Here is a 23365-nt window from a genome sequence, read left to right as displayed (position 1 = left end):
CAAATGCGTTCAAATATACGGAAGCCGACCTTCTACAATAATATGTGCGCTCTAGGATTTGGCTGGAGTGATTAGCAGAGGTGGTTGTGCTATCTATTTATTGAAGAATAAATTTTAGATTTGTTATTTATGTGTCTTACTAAGGTAATTTTTTAATTGATAAACGATGTATTTGTCGATAGCGAGACGTCTCATGTGACTTGATAAATTTTCAAATTTTGTATCTCTAATTTTTAGTAAACAGCATATGAGCATATATTTATAATAATATAAGTGTGTATGTGTTGTACTGCATTTTTGGAATTTGGAAGGACGACGTGGAACATGATGGTCCACGAGATCCCAACTTCCAACCCGCTTCCCTTTTTCTGCTTTGCCTTTCGCCAGAACCGTTGCGATCGCACGACCGCATGTGCACCGCCGCACGTGTGCACGTACGCCCTTTGCGTAGACAATCCGAAGCACACACACGTGGCGGGGTCGAGCATGGTGGGGCAGGGGCCGGTTGGTGCCCGTCACGTGAGCGCGTCTGACACAAGGTTAATGCGTGGAGGCGCCTCACGTGCAGCGCATCGGAGCCCGCGTTGGATGGGATGCAGTGTGGATGTTCCCCTGTGGACAGTTCAGTTGCCGATGATAGCTTAGAGGGGTTAATTGCAAAATGGGTCGCCTCTCTTTTTTCTCCCTCTTCTTTCTATGAGATTTGGACGGCGTATTATTGAAATATGCACGCACTTCTACTATATATTTTACGCTTACGGTTAATGTAGTGTTGATAGTCATTTGAAAATAAGGTCCTCAGATGATTCTACAGTATGAATAAAAAGAAAACTATGTTTTCGGCTATATATACACTTGAACAAGTAGAGTATGTATGGATGACGTATATCATGAGGATTAGGAGTGTTTTCTTACATGAAGTTGGCCGCTCAAAGGGCTCCACCTAGAAGTGCACTCGCAAGGCTGGTATATGCATGAGGTATAAATCACACCATAATCTAATTCCATTTTCTCAATTGAAAATATGTAGTTTGAGGACAAATGAAGGAATTCTAAAAGAATGTGAACCCATAGGAAAATTTTCTTATTATAGATTTGATAAGAAGGAATGCTCCGTGAAATTCTCTAGCCGAAAGACGATGCTTTTCAGAGCTTGTTTGCTTAGGTTAAGACTTTCTAAAAACTACTTTTAAAAGCTACTTTAAAAAAACTGTTTTTGAATTGATTTTGATATGAATAAAATGTATAATATATGTAAGTACTTATCGGAATATTATATTTCAAAAGCTACAAAATCTCCTCCATACTGACTTCCAGTAATAATGATTTTTTGTCAACTTTTACTTCGAAGCTATTTCCATAAACAGTCTTCAGCTTTATACTTTTGAGTAGCAAAAGCTAGCTAAAGCTGCATCAAATAGGACCTTAACCTCTTATGTATTAGTGGTATTCGATAGGGATTAAGGTACCATAGAGAGAGATAAAAAAAAAGAGATGGTAGAAAGAAAGATGTTGATGATGTTGCTAACAACTATGAAATATATTTATACCACTATTATAAAACTATTTTTTAGACACCTAGAGTGTCTTTACACAAACGACTCATATGAAAAATCATCTTAGCAGTTTGCGAGGGCTCCCTGTGGTTTTGGATCACATGTGAAAATAAATTTTCATATACGATTCCTTATATGAAGCACCTCTAAAAATTGGATGATTACCACGTGTAGTTCTTTATGTGAATCGCTCATGTAAAAGGTTATTTCTAGAAACATCTCTAGAAATATGATGGTTATCATAAACGGTTCAGATAAGAAATTGCCCGTGTAAAAGATCATTTTCAAAGGTAGTTTCTTATGTGAACCGTCTCTAGAAATAGGATGATTATCACAGGTGGTTCACATAAGGAACCACTTTTGATAATGAATAATAATTTATTTTAAAAAAAAATCGTAACTTTTTCATATGAAATCGGATGATGACACTTTTTCATTTAAAGTCATTTAGATATCCAAATAATTGTTTGAAGTTTTAGATATAATATATCAAAATGATTGCATATGCTATTATTATCACTAATGTCCTGTAGTGGGATGATAAGTAGCATTCGTATGAGCTGAGAGGTTCTAGATTTGAGTGTCAAGAACCGTATGTGCGTATTTTGTGTAAAAAATCATATGACTTGTGACTTTCGACGTCACGATCGCTGGGTGCCTGGTAAAAAAACATTTTTTGAAAAAAAAATCGATTCGGTGGCGGATTATCACAGACGGTCTGCTTAAGGAACCGTATGTAGAAATATGAATTACCATAAATGGTTACTTAAGTGAACCGTATGTGATAATTGATTTTCACAAACGATCATTTTTGCGTCTGTGAAAATCATCCATTTTCACATGTCTTCGATCGGAGACGGTTGATTAAACGTTTTTATAAATAGGTTACCACTCGGCTCCAAAAATAGTGTTTTGTAGTAGTATATGTATATGTATGTTTATGTTTGGGGTGGGGGGGGGGGGGTTGGGGTTAAGACCGTTGCGTGCTTTGCTACTGAATACATATACTCATGCGTACTCCACAAAATGAGGGCACACCGTGTGGTATCCTTGGATGAAGAGTGTATGCTGGAACGAACCCTGATTCTCTTACTCCGATCCTTTGTCTCAAGTGAATAATCACGGCACCTGACTTCGAAGTAGCTGGAGCTTGCAACTGCTTGGCCACGTGAGCACCGTACTACGCCGCTGCTCGTGCTACTACCGGTGACGAGGCTCCGTCTTGCCTTCGCCCAAATCGTCACCACGAACGCAGCAGCACCTCCACTCGCTAGCTCAAGCCTCCGCCTTCGCCGATTTCTGCACCGCCAGCCCGCCATTCTTGCGAGGGACCGGGGCACGTTCTCAAGAACCCAGTCCAGCGGCTCCCGTCTCCTCTCGCGGTCCTCGTAGATCTGCGACGGCGACGAGTCCTCCGACACATGCGGTGGCGACGAGTCCTCCAGCTCCTAGTACCACGGCGCCCACCCCCGGCAAGCCCGTCCTCTACGTCTTCGAACTCAGCGATGCTGGATCTTCGACGAGACTGGGGTCTGGGGTTGTTCATATCTCACTACGAGTCTACAGCATCAACGGTTAGAGCAGACGGGTAGTCACAAACAGTTTTTTAGACTGTTATTAATAAAGTACTTAGATACAGTTACTAAACCAAATATATGTAACATAACCGGTCATGTTGGTGTGATAGAAATTAATAAGATATAAACAGACATTAAGAAAATACATCTGTAATGAGAAGATACAAACAGGCATTAAGAAATCCGTCGTCTATGATGTAAAAATACAGATACATATTAAAAAAATCGTCTGTGATGTGAATATATATACGAAGAAATTCTTTATATGTCATCGAAAAATTTCACCTTTTTTGTCCATGTCACTCTAGAAAACGATTTTTTTTATCTGATGTCGGTGTTAATTTTTTGTTCCTTCTCTACCACTCAGTTACGCCTATTTAATTAGATTTACCTAAAAAGCCTATGTAGAATTTGAACTAAAATTCTAAAAAAAATACTATTTTTATAACTTCTAACAATTGTTAGGCTCTTAAATAAAATCCTAAAAATCTAAAAAAATTCAATAATATTTTTCTTATATGATAGACTAATTTTTAAAATTATTTCTAGCCCTAAGTTATATGATGAAAAAATAAGTTCCTTTGAAATGATCTATTTATATGCAACGATAAGTAGGTTGCATATGGATATAAATGGAGTATTACAAAAGAACTCATTTTTTTTACCATATAACTTAGATTGCACATTTATATCTATTATAAATGCATATAAATAGAGTATTACAAAGGAACTCACTTTTTCATCATATAACTTAATGCTAGAAATAATTTTAAAAATTACTCCATCATTTAATAAGACTATTTGTGATTTTTCTAGATTTTTAGAATTTTATTTAAGGGTCCAACAATTATTAGAAGTTATAAAATTAGCTTTTTAAGAATTTTAATTAAAATAAGTTGCACATGGATTATGGAATATGCACACAAAGTTATAGGATTTTTAAAATAATAGAAGACAATTAGAAACAGAAGACTATTGCGCACATGAATAATACCGGTGAATGGTGAACTTCGACGTTAGAACTCGCCGAGACGTAAGAGAGTCGTATGGAAGGAACAAAAAATTGAAACTGATGACAGATAAGGAAGTTCGATTTTTTTAAGTAACATAGAGGGAAGAGTGAAAATTTTCAATGACAAACAAAGAATTTCCCTTTTATGTAAAGCCAAGATGCGGTATTTAACTTTTAACCTTTTATCACTCTAAATAATAGAACATCTTCAAATACAACTCTTTTCGTTATCCTTCATGATTTGCCATTGAAGAGAGACAAGTTCTTATTCCTTTACCACTTTCATTTCTTGATCAAGGGCACCAAAGTCATTCCCTTCTTCTCTTAGCTGGTTCTTCTCCCAGCTCTCTTCTTCTTTGTCGCCGATGCCACGCCCCCTCTCGCCGTGAGCTACAGCAAGCAACTCCATGTGAACAAAGCTAGAATGAATCTAAGGCCATGGATGCCATAAGATGGCCAATGGATCTAATTCCACACACCGACGTTGTCGCGGACCCCACTTTTGGTGGCCTCCGTCCCTGAGAGAATGGCGAGGGCATATCCTCAGCCGCCACCGACAACCTGTGCTCCATAGGGCTAGATCTGGAGCTTCTCCGGTGAGGCCGCGTGGTACATGCTATGGGCGTCGCCAAGCTTGATGCATGGACAGTGGGCCCCGTGGTGCCACCATGGCTCACTAGTGTACGTGCGGGGGGGGGGGGGGGGTCGTAGGCTCACAGCGGAGACGTCATCGCCACCGAGCGCCGACGAGAAACGTATGGCATGGCCGGCCGGCCATGGTGTGCGAACAAGGAAGAAGAAACAGGGGCAAAAGAGTCTTGGTGAAGTCTTTCTCTCGCTAGTGGTATTTTCACAGTTACACGAGCAAGGGGCACCTCTCTCCAGTGACAAATTATTAAGAACAAGAAGGTGACACTTGAAGAAGTGCCGCTGTTCAGCAGTGCAGCAGCACTGCGATTTTTTTTATATTTCTTAAATAAAAAATTGTAAAATATACGTCTGCTTTAAAAAACCACATATTATCACTCTTAAAAAAATATTATCAAAATAGTCGTAAAAAGTTCTAAAAATTTTGTAGTATAGATGATACTATAATCTAGCTCTCTAAAAATTTTCAGACAAGAATATAATAAGTATAATAATAAATAAAAAACAATTTTATTCTACATGTCACCCTTCCGATGAATGTCATGAGTCTACATGCGTGATTTTCAAAACGCATATATATTTTTGTAATTTTTTATTTAAGAAATATAAAAATAAAGTCTGAGATCATGACTCGAAGCGTGCGCGAGTTTTTTTATTTTTATATATTTTTATATTTAATATTTAAATAAATAGATTTCTGATGGCAAAATTTGTAGAAATATATGTCTACCGCCCCCTAAAAGGGTTGCAGCCCTTTTAGAGGGCGATAAGGATATCACGATGGTAACGCCACCCGTTACCGCTCTCTCAGAGGGCGGGTAGACCCCTCCCCACGCCCGCCCTCTTAGAGAGCGGATAGGACCCTCCCTCTGCGCCCGCCCCAGGGGCGGTTAGCCTCCACCCCGCCCCTCCTCCATTAGTATAAAAAGGCTAAAAATTAGCTAAAATAGCCATTTAATCTAGAAAAAAAAAAGAAAGAGATGAGATGAGAGGAGAAGAGAGGAGAGGGAGGCAGCGCGGCGAAGCTCTACTGTTTTTGATTTGCGGATTTTGGATCTAGATTTCTGGTAATTTTTTAAGACTTATGTTTTTATTAGTAATTAAAGTACCAGTAAATCTAGGGTTTAGCGTAATAACAGTAGTTATATTATATGCAACATAGGGTTTAGAAAGGTAGGATATGCTGTCTTTTGTAGTATATTGTAAAAATCAATTTTGACATGGTAGGATAGCCATCAGATACATAATAGTATTTATAGTATGGTAGTTTCGATTATCTATATTTTACAGAATAATGATGTAAGTAATAATTATAGCTAATTAGAAACTTTATTGAATAGACGGATGGTTAATTAGTTTAAATTGGTTACTTTGCTTAGGAGCAATATTAAATAAACGTATTGTTAGATCATCATCGGTGTCGGTAATTTTGTTAGAGTTTCGATAATCAAAAGTATAGTTTTTCAGTATTAACATTGGATATATTTTCAGATGTTTTCAAGGATGTCCGATAAATTATATTTTCAGATATATTATGGTGAAGATCAAATTAGTTATGATCCTATCAGTGTAGATCTCTCTGGATTTCAACATGTCGTCAAGGGACTTAGTAGAGCCAATGAGAAGACCATAGTGGGTGTGTGCAAGTGGCTGATGCGCCATTTTCAACTAGATCCCCAGCAACATGAGCTTAAGCTGAGAGCTGTGCTAAGTCGTGCTACTTAGGGGTACTTTGGAGAGCTCATCCCGATTAATGCGACATCTACTTGGAGGCAGTACGTAGATATATCATGTGAACGTGATCTCCCTCTTGTGTTGCTAGCTGAGGCGTACCAGAAGGATCTAGCAGAGATAAACTTTGCGGAAGCAGTAACAAGAACAAGTCAGACAGTGGTGGATGAAGCAGACCTGGCAAAGGTGGGGGACGAGCAAGATGTTGGGAATGTGCGTGAGATGCAACCGAGGGGTGTAGCCGATGAGGGGGAGCACATCCCTAGCATAATTGAAGAGATAGAGATAGAGGATCAAGAGCTGGAGGAAGCCATTGCCGATGAGGATTCATCTAATGAGGTGGGAAATGCTCATGTTCCTGTAGAGTGGAAGAATCAGAAATTTTCAAAGCTAATGGTCAGTGCCTCATCGGACACCGTGGGAATATCATGAGAACGAGGTGCCTCAGGGTGCTATGTACCCTAGTAAGGAGGTTGTTATTGTTGCAGTAAAATTCTGGTTGCTGTCTCTTCGGAGGAAGTTCAAGGTTGTGAAGTCAAGCAAAAGGGAGTACGATGTCAAGTGTTTGGTGCTTGATTTTCCGTGACGGGTGCATGCATTCAGGGGGAAGTGGGTTGACTACTGGGAGTGCTCAATAGTTAGGGAGCATAATTGTCTCATTGAGGAAATAGAGTTCTCCCACTAGAACCTATCATCTGCTTTTGTTGCCAATGCTATGTACGGAGAGATTATAGAAAACCTAAAGTATGAGCTACGATTAATAATCCGTGCTATTGAGGAAATATTCCAGTACACAATAAACTATGCCAAGACATGGAGGGTGAAACATAAGACTATTAAGATGAGGTTTGGGACATACAAAGATTCATATGACAACCTACCACATCAACTAGCCACAATATGTGCGAGAAATGGGCCCACCATAGGCTCGTTGTGGTATCGACATCGGGTACGTATGAAATATAGCTATGCTTCACTTGCCACGGGTTTTAATTTTGGTTTCTTACTATTTTTCTCCACAACCGCACTGGGCGCACGAGCTGGCCCACAGCATGTATGAGCTTTTTAGGTCGCAGTTCGACTGTCTGCGTCCAAACGACGTGGTCTAGACCCCCTACAGCCACTTGTTCATACAAGCTCGTGCACCTGTCGGTCTGTCTCCGTTGTGTAGCCGCGACGAGGAGTATTGGCTTACGAAGAAGCCGCTCATCTTCGACATCTACGTCGAGGAGTACTCACCCCACCACGTGATGAGGCAGTTCAGACGCTTCCAGGCTTTCCCCCTTGTCAACGTTAGCATGGTTTCGGACCACGTTCACAAGTAATTAAAATCAAATATATAATCCATAGCATTCATCTCATTTACAGTCTATCTAACGTGGTTGACTTGCAGGTATACATGAAAGGGCCAACCGAGTGGCAACCTCTGGACATATCGTTTGGCGCCATACGTCTCGACGTGGGCCCATACCCTTGTGGATGTCGTCGAGGAGCCTCGTCCTTTCGTCGAGCCGAGCTTCGAGGAGTACCTACGGTGATACGTCCCGCGTACACATACACGGGTCACCTACACCCCAGATACTGTCGGGCAGCACGTCGCTTCGACTACGAAGGCCTACCTGGGCCATTGGGACGAGAACGCTACATTAGCAGTGTGTGTAATTAACGTTTCATTTATTTATCATATAATCCTATAAGAACCACTATAAACTGGAATTCTCATTTCATATTTTTTTTTAACAGGCTGATATCATTTACGATATCCATAGGGACGCGGCTGGAACCATGGACCGCCTCAGGCAAGGGATGCAACTTAGTGTGGCGGATGTAGTGGGATTTGTCAAGCGGGTTTTCAACAAGACCGCGCAGGCCCTGAAGCTTACCTCATGCCGATCCACCACAGACGTCGTCGGTGCTCCTTCTAGGTCCAGTGGGGTCCATGCAAAGTCGTCCAAGAAATCTGATGTGCAAAAACCTCCACCGGGACCGACATCCACATCGCCACCTGGACCACGCCCTCCAGGCCCGGACACAACAGGTACGCATTTTTCATATGCACAGCGATTAGCGATATCTTTTATTATTGATGCATTAATTTCAAAAAATATATTAGGTGCACCTACATACTTCTCAACGCTGCCACCTAGACCATGTTCAGTGCCGACACCTTCACCGCTCGCAGGCCTCAGGCGCCAATACATTGCCGCATTCAATATATTCAATAGTATATCTAATATATTCCGCAGATTACTACGGTGATGAAGCCGGGGCGTCTTCATCTGCACCTCGACCGTTCGCACGTCCACCATTAGGACCTCCACCGTTCGCACCCTACTTCAGCACCATGCCTGGCCATCTACTGTTGTACCTGCATACCATACAGGTACAACATTGTATTTTATACTAATACATTCATTTGCACATTTAACGTATCTAATAAATTCATCCATTCATAGGCCCCTCGAGTGATTATATATGGACGACGATGGAACCATCGCAGTCATTATACCCGAGTCAGGAGGATGAGCCTGGGCCATCCCCCTGTTTGACCTCGTGAGGGACTTCTTCGGGGCCACAACAGACTATGACGTCATCACGCGGTTCCGTTTGCCCAGTGCTCCACTTCGGACACAACAGACCTAGGAGGAGGCCTCGACATCTGTGATCGCTACTAGGCCTACCAGGCAGGTTGGTCCACCGGAAGCCCTGACCTACTCTAGGGGCCACGTGAGAGTGAACCAGCGGTAGCGGCTTCAAGATTATGATGGTGTGAATGACCGACGGTAGCGGGGGAGATAGCAGTAGGATTTTACCTTTGCTATTGTAACTTACATGTTTGTTTCATGATGCATCTTCGATTCACGAACTAGCCTTACATATTCGGACGTATCTACTTTCTATGGTCTACTTACCATGTCATTACCTCATTTCTTAATCCCACGTGACCGCACACTAGTTACATTTCTTCAACATGTTGACTCATTCCTCGTCCTCAGTTTTGTATGAACCGTTCACGACAGAGCTAGAAAAGTATTTCTTACATAGCTACTTATCCACTAAGTGACCACATGACACCTCTATCGTGAGTCTGGCTTTAGACACGAAGTGACCGCACGACTCAGCTTTAACTATGAAATGACAACACCTCTGTCCTGACGCAGGCTGTAGACAATGAAGTGACCACACGGCAGAGCTTTAATCATAAATTAAATGATAACACATCTATCTTGACACAGGGAATCTCTGTCTAGCATCAATGCTACAACTTTTTCATCTTTCACACGGAATTCTATGCTCCAGCCTCCAGCCAAGCCCATGCATTCAATCTATGTACCAGCCCCTAGGCACCATAAATAACCTCATCCTCATCCATGGATAGACCATTTCTTCCTCACCTCTCTCAACTGAAATGTCTTCCTCGGATCCACCAAGCCCACCCAAGAAATATTGGGGAATTTTCATTCCCTAGGGGGTCGAATCGCCGATGTTGTTCAGTGGCGACCTTTGTAGGCTTCACGAGTCTCAGGACATCTCCTACACCTATGGTCTACATTTTTTCATGTGTGTCAACTACCAATACGACAATCTTTAACATGGACCGTATGAGTATCCACCGGTATAGCGACATAAATAAGTTATGTGGCACTTTCCACATCTTGTTCCATACGATTTTACGCATTGTTTTACTAATCTCACATCTTGTTTTATTTGTCTAGTCTCCTCCACCTATTTGTGACTTCATTTAATGGCTCGACATATAGCGAAATGAAGATCAAAAGCGGTGGGTCGATATTAGCATGCGGTGGAGGAGGGAAGCGTACGCACGCCGGGAGTACGAGCAACAGCAGAAAGAACTACGGCTGAAGCGGCAGGAGAAGGAGCGCATGAGGAAGGAAGCACATGACCATACCATGGCTCAAGCATGCGAAGCAGGGAGGGCAAGGAAGTGGGAGAGGGCCCGTCGTGCTAAGGCGGATGGCCCCGATGCTCTGAAAAAGGACAAATATCCTAGGTGCACTCAGTAGAGAGCATCTACTGTAATCCGGCATATTTTCACTCCCTAAGACATATTAGGATTAGCAGCGGCACACTATTAGGTTGGTCTTTAGGCGTATTGTATATACCAACGTTTGTTATCGTCGTGTCTTTATGGTTAGGATCCCATGTAATGTTTATCACCGTATGTAACCTTCGTGCTGGGTATTATGCTAATAGTGCTTCATAACTACAATTGTTCAAAAAATTAGATTTTGTATCCTCCCAACATTACGTCACTAAAAAAAATTACTCGTACAATTTTACATCAAATAAATAAACAAATATTGACAAATTTACATCGATCTAAAATTTCCAAAAAGTAACTACTCCGTGATGCCGTTTTGATCACTTTTTGACCGTTTCAATCCAAAATTTCAAAAATATCAACAACTAACATTTTTCACCAAATTAATGTGCACTATTTTTTAAATTGACGTATACAAAAGTTAAATTAAAAAAACAAATTTCTAAACGGTGAGACTCACCGCCCCCTGAGAGGGCGACAAGAGGGCTAACCGCCCTCTCAGATGGCGGTAAGGGGGCAGGCGAGGGGGAAGGCCCTACCCGCCCTCTGAGAGGGCGGTAAGGGGGGCGGGTGCGGGGGAGGGCTCTACCCGCCCTCTGAGAGGGTAGTAAGGGGTGGCGGTGCCACCATGTCATCCTAACCGTTCTCTAAAAATGTTGCAGCCCTTTCAGGGGGCGGTAGATGTATATTTCTGCAAATCTTGCTAGCACAACCCTTTCAGGGGGCGATAGATGTGTATTTCTACAAATCTTGCTAGCAAGAGTCTATTTATTTAAATATTAGGTATAAAAAAATATAAAAAAAACTCAAGCGTGCGTAGCCCCGGGAGCACAAAAAGTTCACCACAAGGATACCAAGTTCGTTCGAGCCCACGCCAACCGAGGAAGAAGCGGACGATGGTGCGACCCAGAAAAATGCACATATCCAGGCCAAACGGCAGCCCAATTGAGCTGAAGTCAGACGAGCTGCGGCTGAGCGGCACGAAGCAGCCCACACGCAAGTGTACCTCGCGGGCCATGGGAGCGATCCATCTGCTGCGCTCGTCAGCATCCGGCATGCCGTGATGTTCAGGGACACGAAAGTTTTAGGGGGGGGGGGGGGCGGCCGCACGAAACACAAGAAGATGTGCGGCCCTCCGAGCGGCAGCGCGGGTCCAACACCAAAGGCTGCAAACCACGAGGGGCCGACGGTGCACCCGCCAGCCGGAGATGGCCACATGGTTGCCCCCGGCTGGACGCTAGTGTTAGTAACCTCGTTTCACAATAATATAAAACATTAATTTTACTATTCAAACTTTGATCGTTGTCTTTTCTACAAATATTAATGTAAATAGCTTGTTCTACATAACATACTTAAAATACATTGATACATATATATTAATACTTTTTTCCGTTTTACTAAACTAAGTATTTAAATAAATATTATTAGCCAAAGTTTCAATAGTAAAAATCAAAGTTGTCAATTATTTTGGAACGGAAGTTAGTATCTAATTTTTTGAATCAAGCCTCTTAAATCAAAATTGTATTTCGACACGTATCGGATTACGAGATCAAATTGTATTTTACGTGTTTAAATTTTCTTTAACAAATCAAACACCTAAATCTAAATCTAATTCTGACATCATTATCCGTGTCCGGGTAATACTGCCGGGCGCAGAGCCGAGTAGCGCACCCCGCATCGCACCTACCATGAACAGGCACAAAGCCCACACGCATGTAGGCAAAACGTTTGGCACGAACACGATGCGCAAAATTTCTCCTCCGCCACAGAGACCCGGTCTCGTCGCGGCTGGAAACCATTGCAGAGTAGAGTATCGAATTCAAAGCACGTAACGTGGGCGCACATGGATGTCGTAGGTATAGCCTGCACGTCGAGAGTTCGACACCGTAACGACCTTGAGCGGCTACTTGCATTGCATACACGCACATGGCTTTGTGTATAAATGCTCGCACCTAATCGCGTGTTGTTCATGAAGCAACAACCGATCTTGCAATCTAAGGACAGAAAAAATTGGTTCGTGGTACCTGCCTTTGTTTATACGTACTGCTTTATTTTTTGAGCGAATTTGTTTGTACAGTTCGACGCGAAGAGTATGCATATAACGGGTATTTGTATTGATGCTGCGATGTTGACTGGCTACACGAAATTAGGTGCAACTAGAGATTAGTGATCATTGATCAAGCAATGTTGAAAATATGCACAATATTCTAATACCAGATTCTACAAGAAAACATATTTTTAAAACAATAAATAATACAACTTAATCTAGTACTAGCAGCCGGCAGTAAAACATAAAGAACATAATAAAAATGAAGTCACACTTGGTTTAGGTTCAGTGACAATTTATGGTCGTGCAGATCGAAGAAAAAGCAGTACAGATAGTAGACGAACAACGCACGAGCAGTCATATACTTGTGCTATTTAGAAACTTTATTTATTGTCGCTCTCTTTGTAGGCTTCACAACGGTAACAGCTCGGAGATACTGCTCACGTTTCATCTTGGTGCATGACCGATGAGATATGACAGCACAATACAACTCAGGTCACCAGCAAGAGAAAGATAGAAGGATAGAGGTGTTTTCAAGTGGGTGATTGCACCTGGACGTCTCCAGGACATTATATGAAAGCAGTCTCCCTCCAGTAAGCCATTTCCCCTCTAATTATACCCACCAATTCAAGAAAGACAAAAAAACTCCTCTATCTATATTGGTGTACATCTCCTTGCACTAGCAAGGTGAGACTAAACACACATGCATTTCTTACTTTGCATTTTTATAAATGAGCTTCACATGGGACATATTCCAACAATCTCCAACCAATGCCGAAGCGAGAAAAGGAAGGAAAAATTATCATTGTGTTGTGATGTTAATATACTAGTCTTTTAGCATAAGTTATGTACGAATTGAATTTACACCGTGAGCTTTTTCATTAGAATGCTCTATTCCCATGAACTGCGACAGAAAATTATGCTCAAGTAGTAGGTGTCGTTTTTTAAGATATCATATAAGACAATATCTTTTAGAATATTAAGGCTTTACGCCAACATTTTATACAGTTAAGAGTACTTTGTATTTTAAATATGGGTACATATGTATGTAATGTACTCTTTATTACACCATCAACTAATTTTTCATATTACTTAAGTCACGTGGTCTCCGATCAGAATGATAGATTACCATTGTGATGCAACATAAACTTAAATGTGCCCCGTACCCGTGTCCTTAGACACCATGGAAATCGCATTCCATGTGTACCCATGTTCTGGAGTCACTAGTAACCTATCCTGCTAATCGGAGATCCCATAACTTAAGTAATAAGAAAAAATAAGTTGGTGTAACCAAAGAGTACGTTACTATAACCAAGCCAGTTCTCGAGTCTCTGGTGTACTTACTTTGTGTGTAAGATACAAATACTTTGCACAATTATCTCCGGTGGGTCAGCATTGCAGTTGATATGAGGTTATGGATTATCGTAGTTTGAAAATGGTAATTAATTTTTAACTTAATAGCATTTTCTTCCTAAGGAACCACCTTCACAAATATATGGCACATTATATATATTCAGGTTAAGGTCGATTTGCGGTTGTTGCATTGCGCTATGCTATGAAACCTAGTTAATTAATTAGCAAAATATTTATTATTTCTAGTGTGATTTTTATTGATACAGATCTTAAAATAATACTTTTAACTAACATTCGTACCAAAAATAGAAATAAAATAAACACTTCTGAAAAAACACCGTAATGCCAAACAAAACCTAAATTACACACCCAAAAAAAAAGAGAAATGAGTCATGCATCCCGAATCACGAAAAACCTTCCGGCAAAGAAAATAAAAGGTGCCAGTTTATCGTCAGTCTCCAAAACACAAAAATTACCTCATAATTATATTATATCTATAAATTATAACAAGTTTTAAATCTCATTGAGCTACTGTTCAATACAAATATACCCGTACTATTTCAAAAGACATTAATAGCCGCAAAACAAATAATTTGCCTGCACACAGCCCAGAAATTAAATAGTTTGCTTTTATGGTTGGAATGAAGTATATGTCAGTGTGGCTCTTGGACTTTTGCCTTTTTTTGGTGGCCTTACAAATTGAGAAGAGAAAAATCTCTACCAATAAGCACGTCCTCGACTCCTCGTATTCTTTCACATGGCACGGCACACGGTCCATGTGTGCATGAACGGCTCCGTGAACCACGTCGCTAATTCCGGAGAGCACAACTAACATTCCACCAAAAAATATGCTCCACTTACTCAGTTGCGATTTGAATCTGCGTCTGATTGACTGCATTTCACAAACCAAAAAAAAAAAGGGAGTAGAAAAACGAGCTTTGCTCATGAACTGGTAGAAACTTTTTTCTTGCCGGGAGTAACGTAAGCTGTAACTTGGCAAGAAGAGGAGATCGCCGGTCTTTGGCCAAGCTTATTTTTTATTCTGATTATAGATTTTAGCTCTAAAAATAAAATAAAAATATTCTTAATCTAAAACCTGATTCTTACACTTCAAAAGCTAGCTTGTACTATAAAATCTTATAATCCATAATATAGAGAAAATGAGTTTTTTCACATAATTTAAATTATGATAATCCACAACAAAAATAAATCAGATCTTGCTTTTCTTCCATCTCTTGCTTGTTCCCAAATCTCCAAGCAAACCTGCAACCAAACGATCCTCAGAATTTCATGGCCAACGGCTCTGTTCCCCTCTCCATTCCCGCCGTTTGAACATCGGCTGACGCCGTGTTGACCAACCGCTTCGAGCCAAGACATCCCCACAAGGCCAAGATCACCATGATGGTGGCGGCGCCTCCTCGTGCGACTCCTCTCGTCCTGCTCTTCTTCGTATGCGCGTCCTTGTTCGCGACGGATGCAGCAGGTTGGGATCTTGTAGGATTTCTTCTGTTCCGTTGATTTTGCCGTAATCGTTTGATGAGATGTTGGGGTCGTCCGCAGCGGCGGCCGGGACGAACTCGTCCTTCGTGCTCGCGGCGGAGCAGACGCAGCGGAAGGATCCTCTCGACGGGCTGAGGTACTACACCGGCGGCTGGAACATCAGCGACGAGCACTACTGGGCTGTGAGTTCTTCTTCTCCCAGATCCCATACTCCCATCTCGATCGATCGCCTTGTTTTTGCGCCTCTGCTCTTCATTATTCGTGATCTCGAGCAAATTTTGCCGTTGATCTCCGCGATGCGATCCGCAGTCGGTCGGCTTCACCGCGGCGCCGGTCTTCGCGGCGGCCGGGGTCTGGTTCGTCGTGCTCGGCTTGGCCCTGTTCCTCGCCGCCTGCTGCTTCTGCTGCTGCCCCGGCCGCGGCGGGTCCTACTCGCGCGCGTGCTTGGTCGTCTCGCTCGTGCTCCTCCTCGTCGTCACGGCCGCCGCCGCGTAATTCCCTGATCACTCCACCACCGTCTCCTCTCCGATCACTAATCGTGTCAAGTTAGTAGTAAGTAGTAACCGGTCTCTCTCGTTGTCGTGCGTCGCAGCGTCGGGTGCGCCGTGCTGTACGACGGGCAGGGGCGGTTCCACGGCAGCACGACGGCGACGGTGGACTACGTGGTGCGGCAGTCCGGCGACACGGTGGCCAACTTGACGAGCTTCTCGGGCTTCCTCGAGACCGCCAAGACCACCGGCGTGGGGCCCGTCACGCTGCCCGCCAACGTCAAGGGGAGGATCGACGACGTCGTCCTCAAGGTGAGCGCGGCCTCCGACGAGCTCGCCGCCCGCACGACAAGCAACGCCGCCAAGATCCGCGCCGCCTTGGAGACCGCGTACGTTACCGAACCATTTTTGTCGGCAATTTTTTTTTACAAGTACCTACCCCTAATCATCTTGTTCTTGTTTTTTCTCCAAAAAATCAATATGTTCTTGTTCCACTGCAGAAGGAAGGTTCTGGTTGTTGCTGCGGCCGCGATGCTAATCCTTGTTTTCCTTGGCCTCGGTGAGATGACCACCGCCTCTTTCCTTCTTGAAACTTAGACATGTTTATTTTAGCTTTATCATGAGAATTCAGTTCAGTTTTTTGAATCCATGAAAATTTATTCTCATCAGAATGGAAATGTGGATAGTATAATTTGATATATAAAATATGAGAATTAGTTTTTACACCGACTGTTTATTTTTACTTTTACTTTTAGATTAAAATTTATAATTAAAATAAAAACAAACAAAGCCTTAACCCTATTTCCGTTACGAATGCATGAATTTTATAGGGAACACTTCAGCTCTCGTATGAACCTTGTGAAACTTCCGTGTTTCTAGTCAAGTGGGGCATCATCGAACAAATGAATCTTGTGAATGATTTTGCGATGCTTTCTTGCAGTGTTCTCGCTCTGTGGATTGGAGTCGATTGTCTACGTGTAAGCATCAACTCGATCAGTAGATTTATCAAAGCTAATCCAATTCATTTGCAGCTTGAGAATCTGATGCCGGGTCACATTTGTTGTGCTTGCTTGCAGGCTGGCGTTTCTCGGGTGGATTCTGGTTGCAGGAACGTTCCTACTGTGCGGTACTTTCCTCCTCCTGCACAAGTAAGTGGCTTGCTGTTACTTACCTGTTGCTTACAAGTCAGTACTGCTAGTTTGGTCACACTACATAGTACAGGTTACAGAGCAGAGCACCTATGGTTGGAAGAAAACTGAATCATGTCCTTTAAACGATCTTCTCTCTTAGGATTATTCATGTCTTCTTTTGTTCTCATGCATGCGTTAGCCATTAGATTAGAGAAATGACTGTATAGATCAAATCTCACAGAAGTCTTTCTATATGAAGGATCTTATAAAATTTTCTTTCCTCATGGTTGCCTACATGCACTCTGAACTGTATTGTCAGGCCCGTACCCATTTCGGCATAGTTTCCTTCACTGTCCAATGTAGATCAGCAAAGCTTCTACGTGTCCTGGCGTCGCCAAGTTGCCGATCTCCAGACTCGTTCAGACTCTTGCGAGAACGATAGATTCATCTGTCCCATTCCCATCCATGCAAGATGTGCATGGGCAATGGGTTGTTCGTGACGTGCAGTTTCCGATCATGGGCCTAGAGCAGAGCAGGTGGAACATGCTAGTCTTATGCTCCTCTTGCCACAATGGGGCAAAGAGTGATGACGCACTGCCTCGAATCCCTATTAAGCAAGTTCAATTATATAGATCTATCATCCATAAAATCAGTGACCCAACAAAATAAATCTTCTTTAAAAGCAACAAAATAAGTTTAGCGACATGTCGTGCAATATGTGGTACATCATTGTACCTAATACTACTATATTGCATAGATGCCGATGTAGAACATATGTAACAGCCTTCTAGAGGATGCTCATAGCAATCCTCTCAATTTATTTTTGTTGTGTGATAATCTCTCAATAATCTGAAATGCTTGTTTAAATTTATAATTTAATCACTTTTTCTTCTACTATCACTAATTTTGTTTAATCACTTTTTCTTTATTAACATCACACATAAAATGACGTACAAGAGTAATAATGGTTGTAAGTTTTTTATGAATTATATGCCTCGAGACGGATGAAATACCAAATATATATGCATGGAAGAACATTCTTGTCAAATATTTTCTTATATATGGGGTTTGATTTTGAATTTCATATCGCGCCTCCAATTTCTCTGGTACGGCCCATGTATTGTCTTTCACAGTTCAAATATGGACATGAGCATGCATGAGTGTACCGAAGTACTACACACTGTAGAATGTATCCCATATGCAGGGTTGATCTCTACCGACACTTGTAAAGTTTAGATGTGCCTAGATATATGAGGAACACATCCTGGCTCCACCACTGTTGCCGGGCATACTTGCGCATGCACGAGTGTGATGTATTGTAGAGTGGTGCGTCTGCTTCTCTTTCTTGTGATCGCAGAAAAAGGTTTCCTCATGATCAGAGTGCGCATGTTTCAGCGTGGTCGGTGACACCTGCGTCGCGATGGGCGAGTGGGTGCGGCACCCGCAGGCGCACACGGCGCTGGACGACATCCTCCCGTGCGTGGACACCGCCGCGGCGACGGAGGCGCTGGACCGGAGCAAGGAGGTGAACTACCAGCTCGTCGTCGTGCTCAACGGCGCGCTCTCCAACGTCTCCAACCGCGACTTCCCGCCGCAGGCCGCGCCGCTCTACTACAACCAGTCCGGCCCGCCGGTTCCGCTTCTCTGCAACCCCTACACGCCGGACCTCCGCGACCGCGCCTGCGCGCCCGGCGAGGTCACCTTCGACACCGCGCAACAGGTACGTACACACGACCGCTCGCCACCGATCCGTCCAACCCACGCAACTATCACAGGCGGCGATGTGATCCTGCGTCGCCGTGTGCAACGCAGGCATGGAAGGGCTACGTGTGCCGCGCCACCGTTGACGCCGCGTCGGGGTCGGAGGTGTGCACCACCGCGGGCCGCGTCACGCCGTCCATGTACGCGCAGCTGGCCGGCGCGGCCAACGTCAGCTACGGGCTGTACCACTACGGGCCAGTCCTGATCGGCCTGGCCGACTGCACGGTCGTGCGGGAGACGTTCCGGTCCATCGGCGACGACCACTGCCCGGGCCTGCGTAGGTACAGCGGCCAGGTGTTCCGGGGCCTGCTCGCCGCCGCCATCGCCGTGCTGCTGGCGGTGTTGCTGTGGGTCGTGCACTCGAGGGAGCAGCGGAGGAGGAGCGATGCCAAGGAGCTGATGGCCTCGTCGCCGTACAAGTTCCATGTGGAGGAGAGGTCGCTGCTGAAGAGCCCGGTGAGGCCGTACAGGTGAATACCTGTATGAAATATGACGCGTGTCAGGTTAGGCTTTGCAGTGTCCAACAGAGGAGGGTTCAAGCTTCCAAATGTTTAATCACTAGTATGTCTAAAGTGTCAAGATTGATTATATAAAATCATATCATTAGATTTATTATTACAAATGATTCGGTAAAGTATAAATTTATCAGTATATGTTGAATATAAAGTTATAAAAATTTATAGTCAAAGTTGTATTTCGAAGATTGTGAAAAGTTAATAAGGACAAATAAAAAAAGACCAAATGTAGTATTAGAGTAGCCTGCATTAGTGCTTCATTGCTTCTATGTACTAAGCAGTCTAAGCTATGAGAAACCTCAACTATTCAAAATGTCGGGAGAAGGCTATCCGTATTATAGAGGACATATACTGAAGCTCTAAGGATTGCAATACCAGATGCTCCATGTAACGAATTATTAGGAAAAAGAGTATGTATTACTGCCTTTGATGGTGGTTTTCTCATGTCGCCTCGCCTTGCATTGGCATGGACATGTTTCGGCTGACAAGTCATACACCGTAAGCAAATATTTGCTGTCGTGGCGTGTTGTATGTATGACCAAAGGAGATGATGATGGGAACAGAGAGGGAAGGGTGAGAGGCTGACTAATGGGTCTGTGTTCGTCTACTGGGATGCTATGCCAGCTAAATCATGACTATCCGAGACCCAAGTGAGATCAACCAAAGCCTCAGCCACAGTCCTTTGATTAATAATTCTACTCGGTATCAAAACAAGGAGATGTGCAGCTATCTCACCAAGGGACCAATCATGAAGCCACCGATCCAGCCAAAAACTAGTGTTAGAGCCATCACCAATTAAGGTCGTCATGGCAACAGAAAATAAGGCCCTAGAGCTTGGATGAACCCTGACTTGCAAACCTACCCAAGGTCGCGAAGGTTCCATTTACTGAAGCCAATACCATCTCATGTGAAGAGCCAATACCATCTCATACGAAGAGCACAACCAAAAGTCTAAAGATCATGAATGCCAAGGCCACCGTACTGAAGAGGCCGACAGACCTTTTTCCAAGAGACTAAACAATTTCCACCTTTAGCTTATTCTCATCCCTTCCAAAGAAAACCATGCCTCAATTTATCAATTGCATTAAGAACCCATTTAAGAAGATCCATAGCAATCATCTAGTAAATTGGAGTAGCTAACAAAATGTGTGAACATCGTTAAATGCTCAGCACGGTTCGCGCATACGTTTATATCGGTACACGTGCACTCACCTACATGTAAAAACTCTAACTGTCGCCTTCCGGTAGTTAAGCTAATAAATACTCACCTAGTCGTTAATAATTTGATTAGGTTTTCTCTTAAATTAATAAAATAACTAGGTTAATAAGTTAACCTAACTTAACTAGATAACCTCGCTAGACTCTGTATGTTAGTTTCGCTTAGCTTAGAGTTACCGATTGTCTTCCCGCTAGGTTAGATTTCGTCGTTTTCCTAGTCGTTCTTCTTTCGCTTTGGTGTTTCCTTTAGTTTTATTCTGGTGTTCCATTGCTTAGTCATTTTGCGCTTTCGTCATTAGTCTACGTAGAATCGAAGTCAAGCTTCTAGGCGAGAACGCGAGGAAGGAACTGAAGGTGGAATCCGATGATGAAGAACCCGGGAAACTCAAATGACAAGACCAATTGTGAAATGACCCCCTTCGGGAAGGCAAGTCGTATTTCCTTGATCATATTGAACCCATATTTTTAGATAATCTATATGTTCAAATAAAACTTGACTTATTATCCTATGTGCTATGTATTGCTCATTTACGAACTACTTATGGTAGTTACTCCTATCAAACACTTGCCATGTCTTAAATATCATCATCTAGAATACATATCACCCTAGGATTTATATTTTATTATCTATATTAATGTTAGACGACGTTTGATATCTAGCATGTATAGGATTGAATACGTCTACTCAGAGACGTCACTTTTAAAATACATCTCTTAGGAGATAATAATTTACTATTATCAATGTTAACTCATATACCATGAATTTTTTATGGTCATGAATTTTGTGATGGTTGTAAAATCTTTGATATCGTGTGGGATATGGAGAGTGATATATAAAAATCGGTGAAAATTGTTTTGGCGTGGGCAGGTAGAGTGATCCTCCGGGGAGGATGCTCTTAGGGACTTGAGTTACCTGGTGGTATTCATTGCCAATGAAGATGCATGGCTCGGCCGCTTAAGTACCGGGTCATTGCGCCTTCATGTTTAACCACCCCCGTGAAACCATGCGTCGTGTATGGGCTAGAGTTAGCTTTTCTTTCACTGGACTGGGTTGAGCATCATATTAGGAGGCTGCGAAGCAGCGAGGAGTCAAGCGACCATCTGTCCCTCTGTTTGAATGTTTTGAGAACCACCAACAGCTTAAAAAGGGGGCTGGCATTCAGTACAAGACCTCTGGTGCTTGGGGTATCTCGTAGAAAAGCTTGGCAGGAAAGGTGATTAAAGTGTCTCGATATGATTCGCTCCTCCGCTTGCAACGGTTTGGAGACTGAGCATATCGTGTGGGTACAAAGTAAAACCTCTGCAAAGTGTAAAATTATTCAAATAGTCGTGTACACGGTCATGGACATGCGACAACAGTAACCATTTTGACTAGACTTCGAGTGTGTGTCTTGATGAGTGAGCGTGTAGACTAGATGTCTGTGTGATGAGGTTACTGGCTCGATCTTCCATGAGCTGTGTGATACTAGAGGTACATCAGATGTGATAATAGAAACTGCAGAGCGAGGTGTAGCCCCTCTCAGGATCGAAAACCCCTAGATATAACTTGTCACTATTTTCTGGATTTAAAACTATTTCAAAAGCTTTGTTACCGGGCTACCTTATTAAAAATTGTTCAAAAGATTTGTTACTAGATTACCTTTATTTTAAAAGGTTAACAATAGAGAATATAACTGGATACCTGTATAAAACATGCTTTATGTTTAAAACTATACCGTAAAGTCTTATCATTGATTCATCTATTATGCATCTATCAACTCCTTGAAGTAGTATATGACTTGTTGAGTACCTTTCGTACTCAGTCTTACCGCTTTTATATTGTTGAGATAAAGATCAACCTCAACCCAGACGAAGTTAAAGAAAAAAAGTCTAAGGTCATACCCGCACCCAAGGTGCCTGTCGCATTGGATTGTTTCGCTTGTTTCACTATGCTCAGTTGTAGGCTCTTCTGCTTAGCTGTTATGTCGTGGATCCTTATCCACAATACCATCTTTTGCGTCCTTCAAGTAATTACTTTATTTTATTCGATGCTATGCCAGCTAAATCATGACTGTACATTTCATCCTCCAAACTGAGGGCAGGTCAATGGTCCATATCACCCATTTTATATATCTTCTCAGACATTATCGTGTAGGAGTTTAGTGATATGGAGGAGAGAGAGGATGTTGTCTCACAAAACAAATGTGTACTAAGCTAAAATTTAGCGCTACGATATGACTTACACACCATTATACCATATCTTGTTAAGATGGATATATTTTCTTCCTTCCATTGATCACAAAATAAGTGAGTTATTATGAGATAACTAAAAACATGACCCATTGAAAGGGTTATCAGTTATGTTGTCTTAATATTGCGTGGGACTATGAAATAGCCTACAAGACGGGCATCATTGTACCTTCCCTAAAGCCTATTTTATCATTTATGTCCTTACACTGAACTTTTGATTTCTTGTGAGTGCTTCTTGTTATCCTTTCAGTTTCTCCTGGATAAACACTCCTTTTTTAGAATCTCTCATTTGCCTTTCTATCCTTCCCTTTTGCACCTCCAAACATATTCAGCCAAAGCATTCGACATGATTCATTGCTCGAATCATTTTAGTCCCACAAAACCTCTTATGTCGCCCAGCAGAGCAACACCATAAAAAGATACAGGGGAAGCCATGTCCTGGAATTTGGTTACTCTACAGTTTACAGTTCTTGTAGTGACCTCAAAATGGGATTGTACCTGTTCTACAACCCCTCGGCCTCATGTACATAAAAAATG

At 42.5% G+C, this 23365-nt stretch overlaps 1 protein-coding gene across 1 annotated transcript; it reads left to right on the top strand.

Moving 5' to 3' along the window:
* The first annotated feature begins 15177 nt into the window (after nt 1-15177).
* On the top strand, nt 15178-19512 carry LOC133917390 (uncharacterized). Its single transcript, XM_062361292.1, has 9 exons — nt 15178-15470; nt 15548-15669; nt 15797-15978; nt 16080-16364; nt 16476-16534; nt 16916-16952; nt 17052-17123; nt 18501-18825; nt 18918-19512. The coding sequence occupies exons 1-9, from the start codon at nt 15386-15388 to the stop codon at nt 19338-19340; spliced, it is 1590 nt and encodes a 529-aa protein (XP_062217276.1). The 5' UTR covers nt 15178-15385; the 3' UTR covers nt 19341-19512.
* The last annotated feature ends 3853 nt before the right edge of the window (nt 19513-23365 follow it).

Source organism: Phragmites australis, chromosome 5, assembly GCF_958298935.1.
Source record: "Phragmites australis chromosome 5, lpPhrAust1.1, whole genome shotgun sequence".
NCBI classification, from domain to species: Eukaryota; Viridiplantae; Streptophyta; class Magnoliopsida; order Poales; family Poaceae; genus Phragmites; species Phragmites australis.
This window is presented reverse-complemented; position numbering and strand designations above follow the sequence as displayed.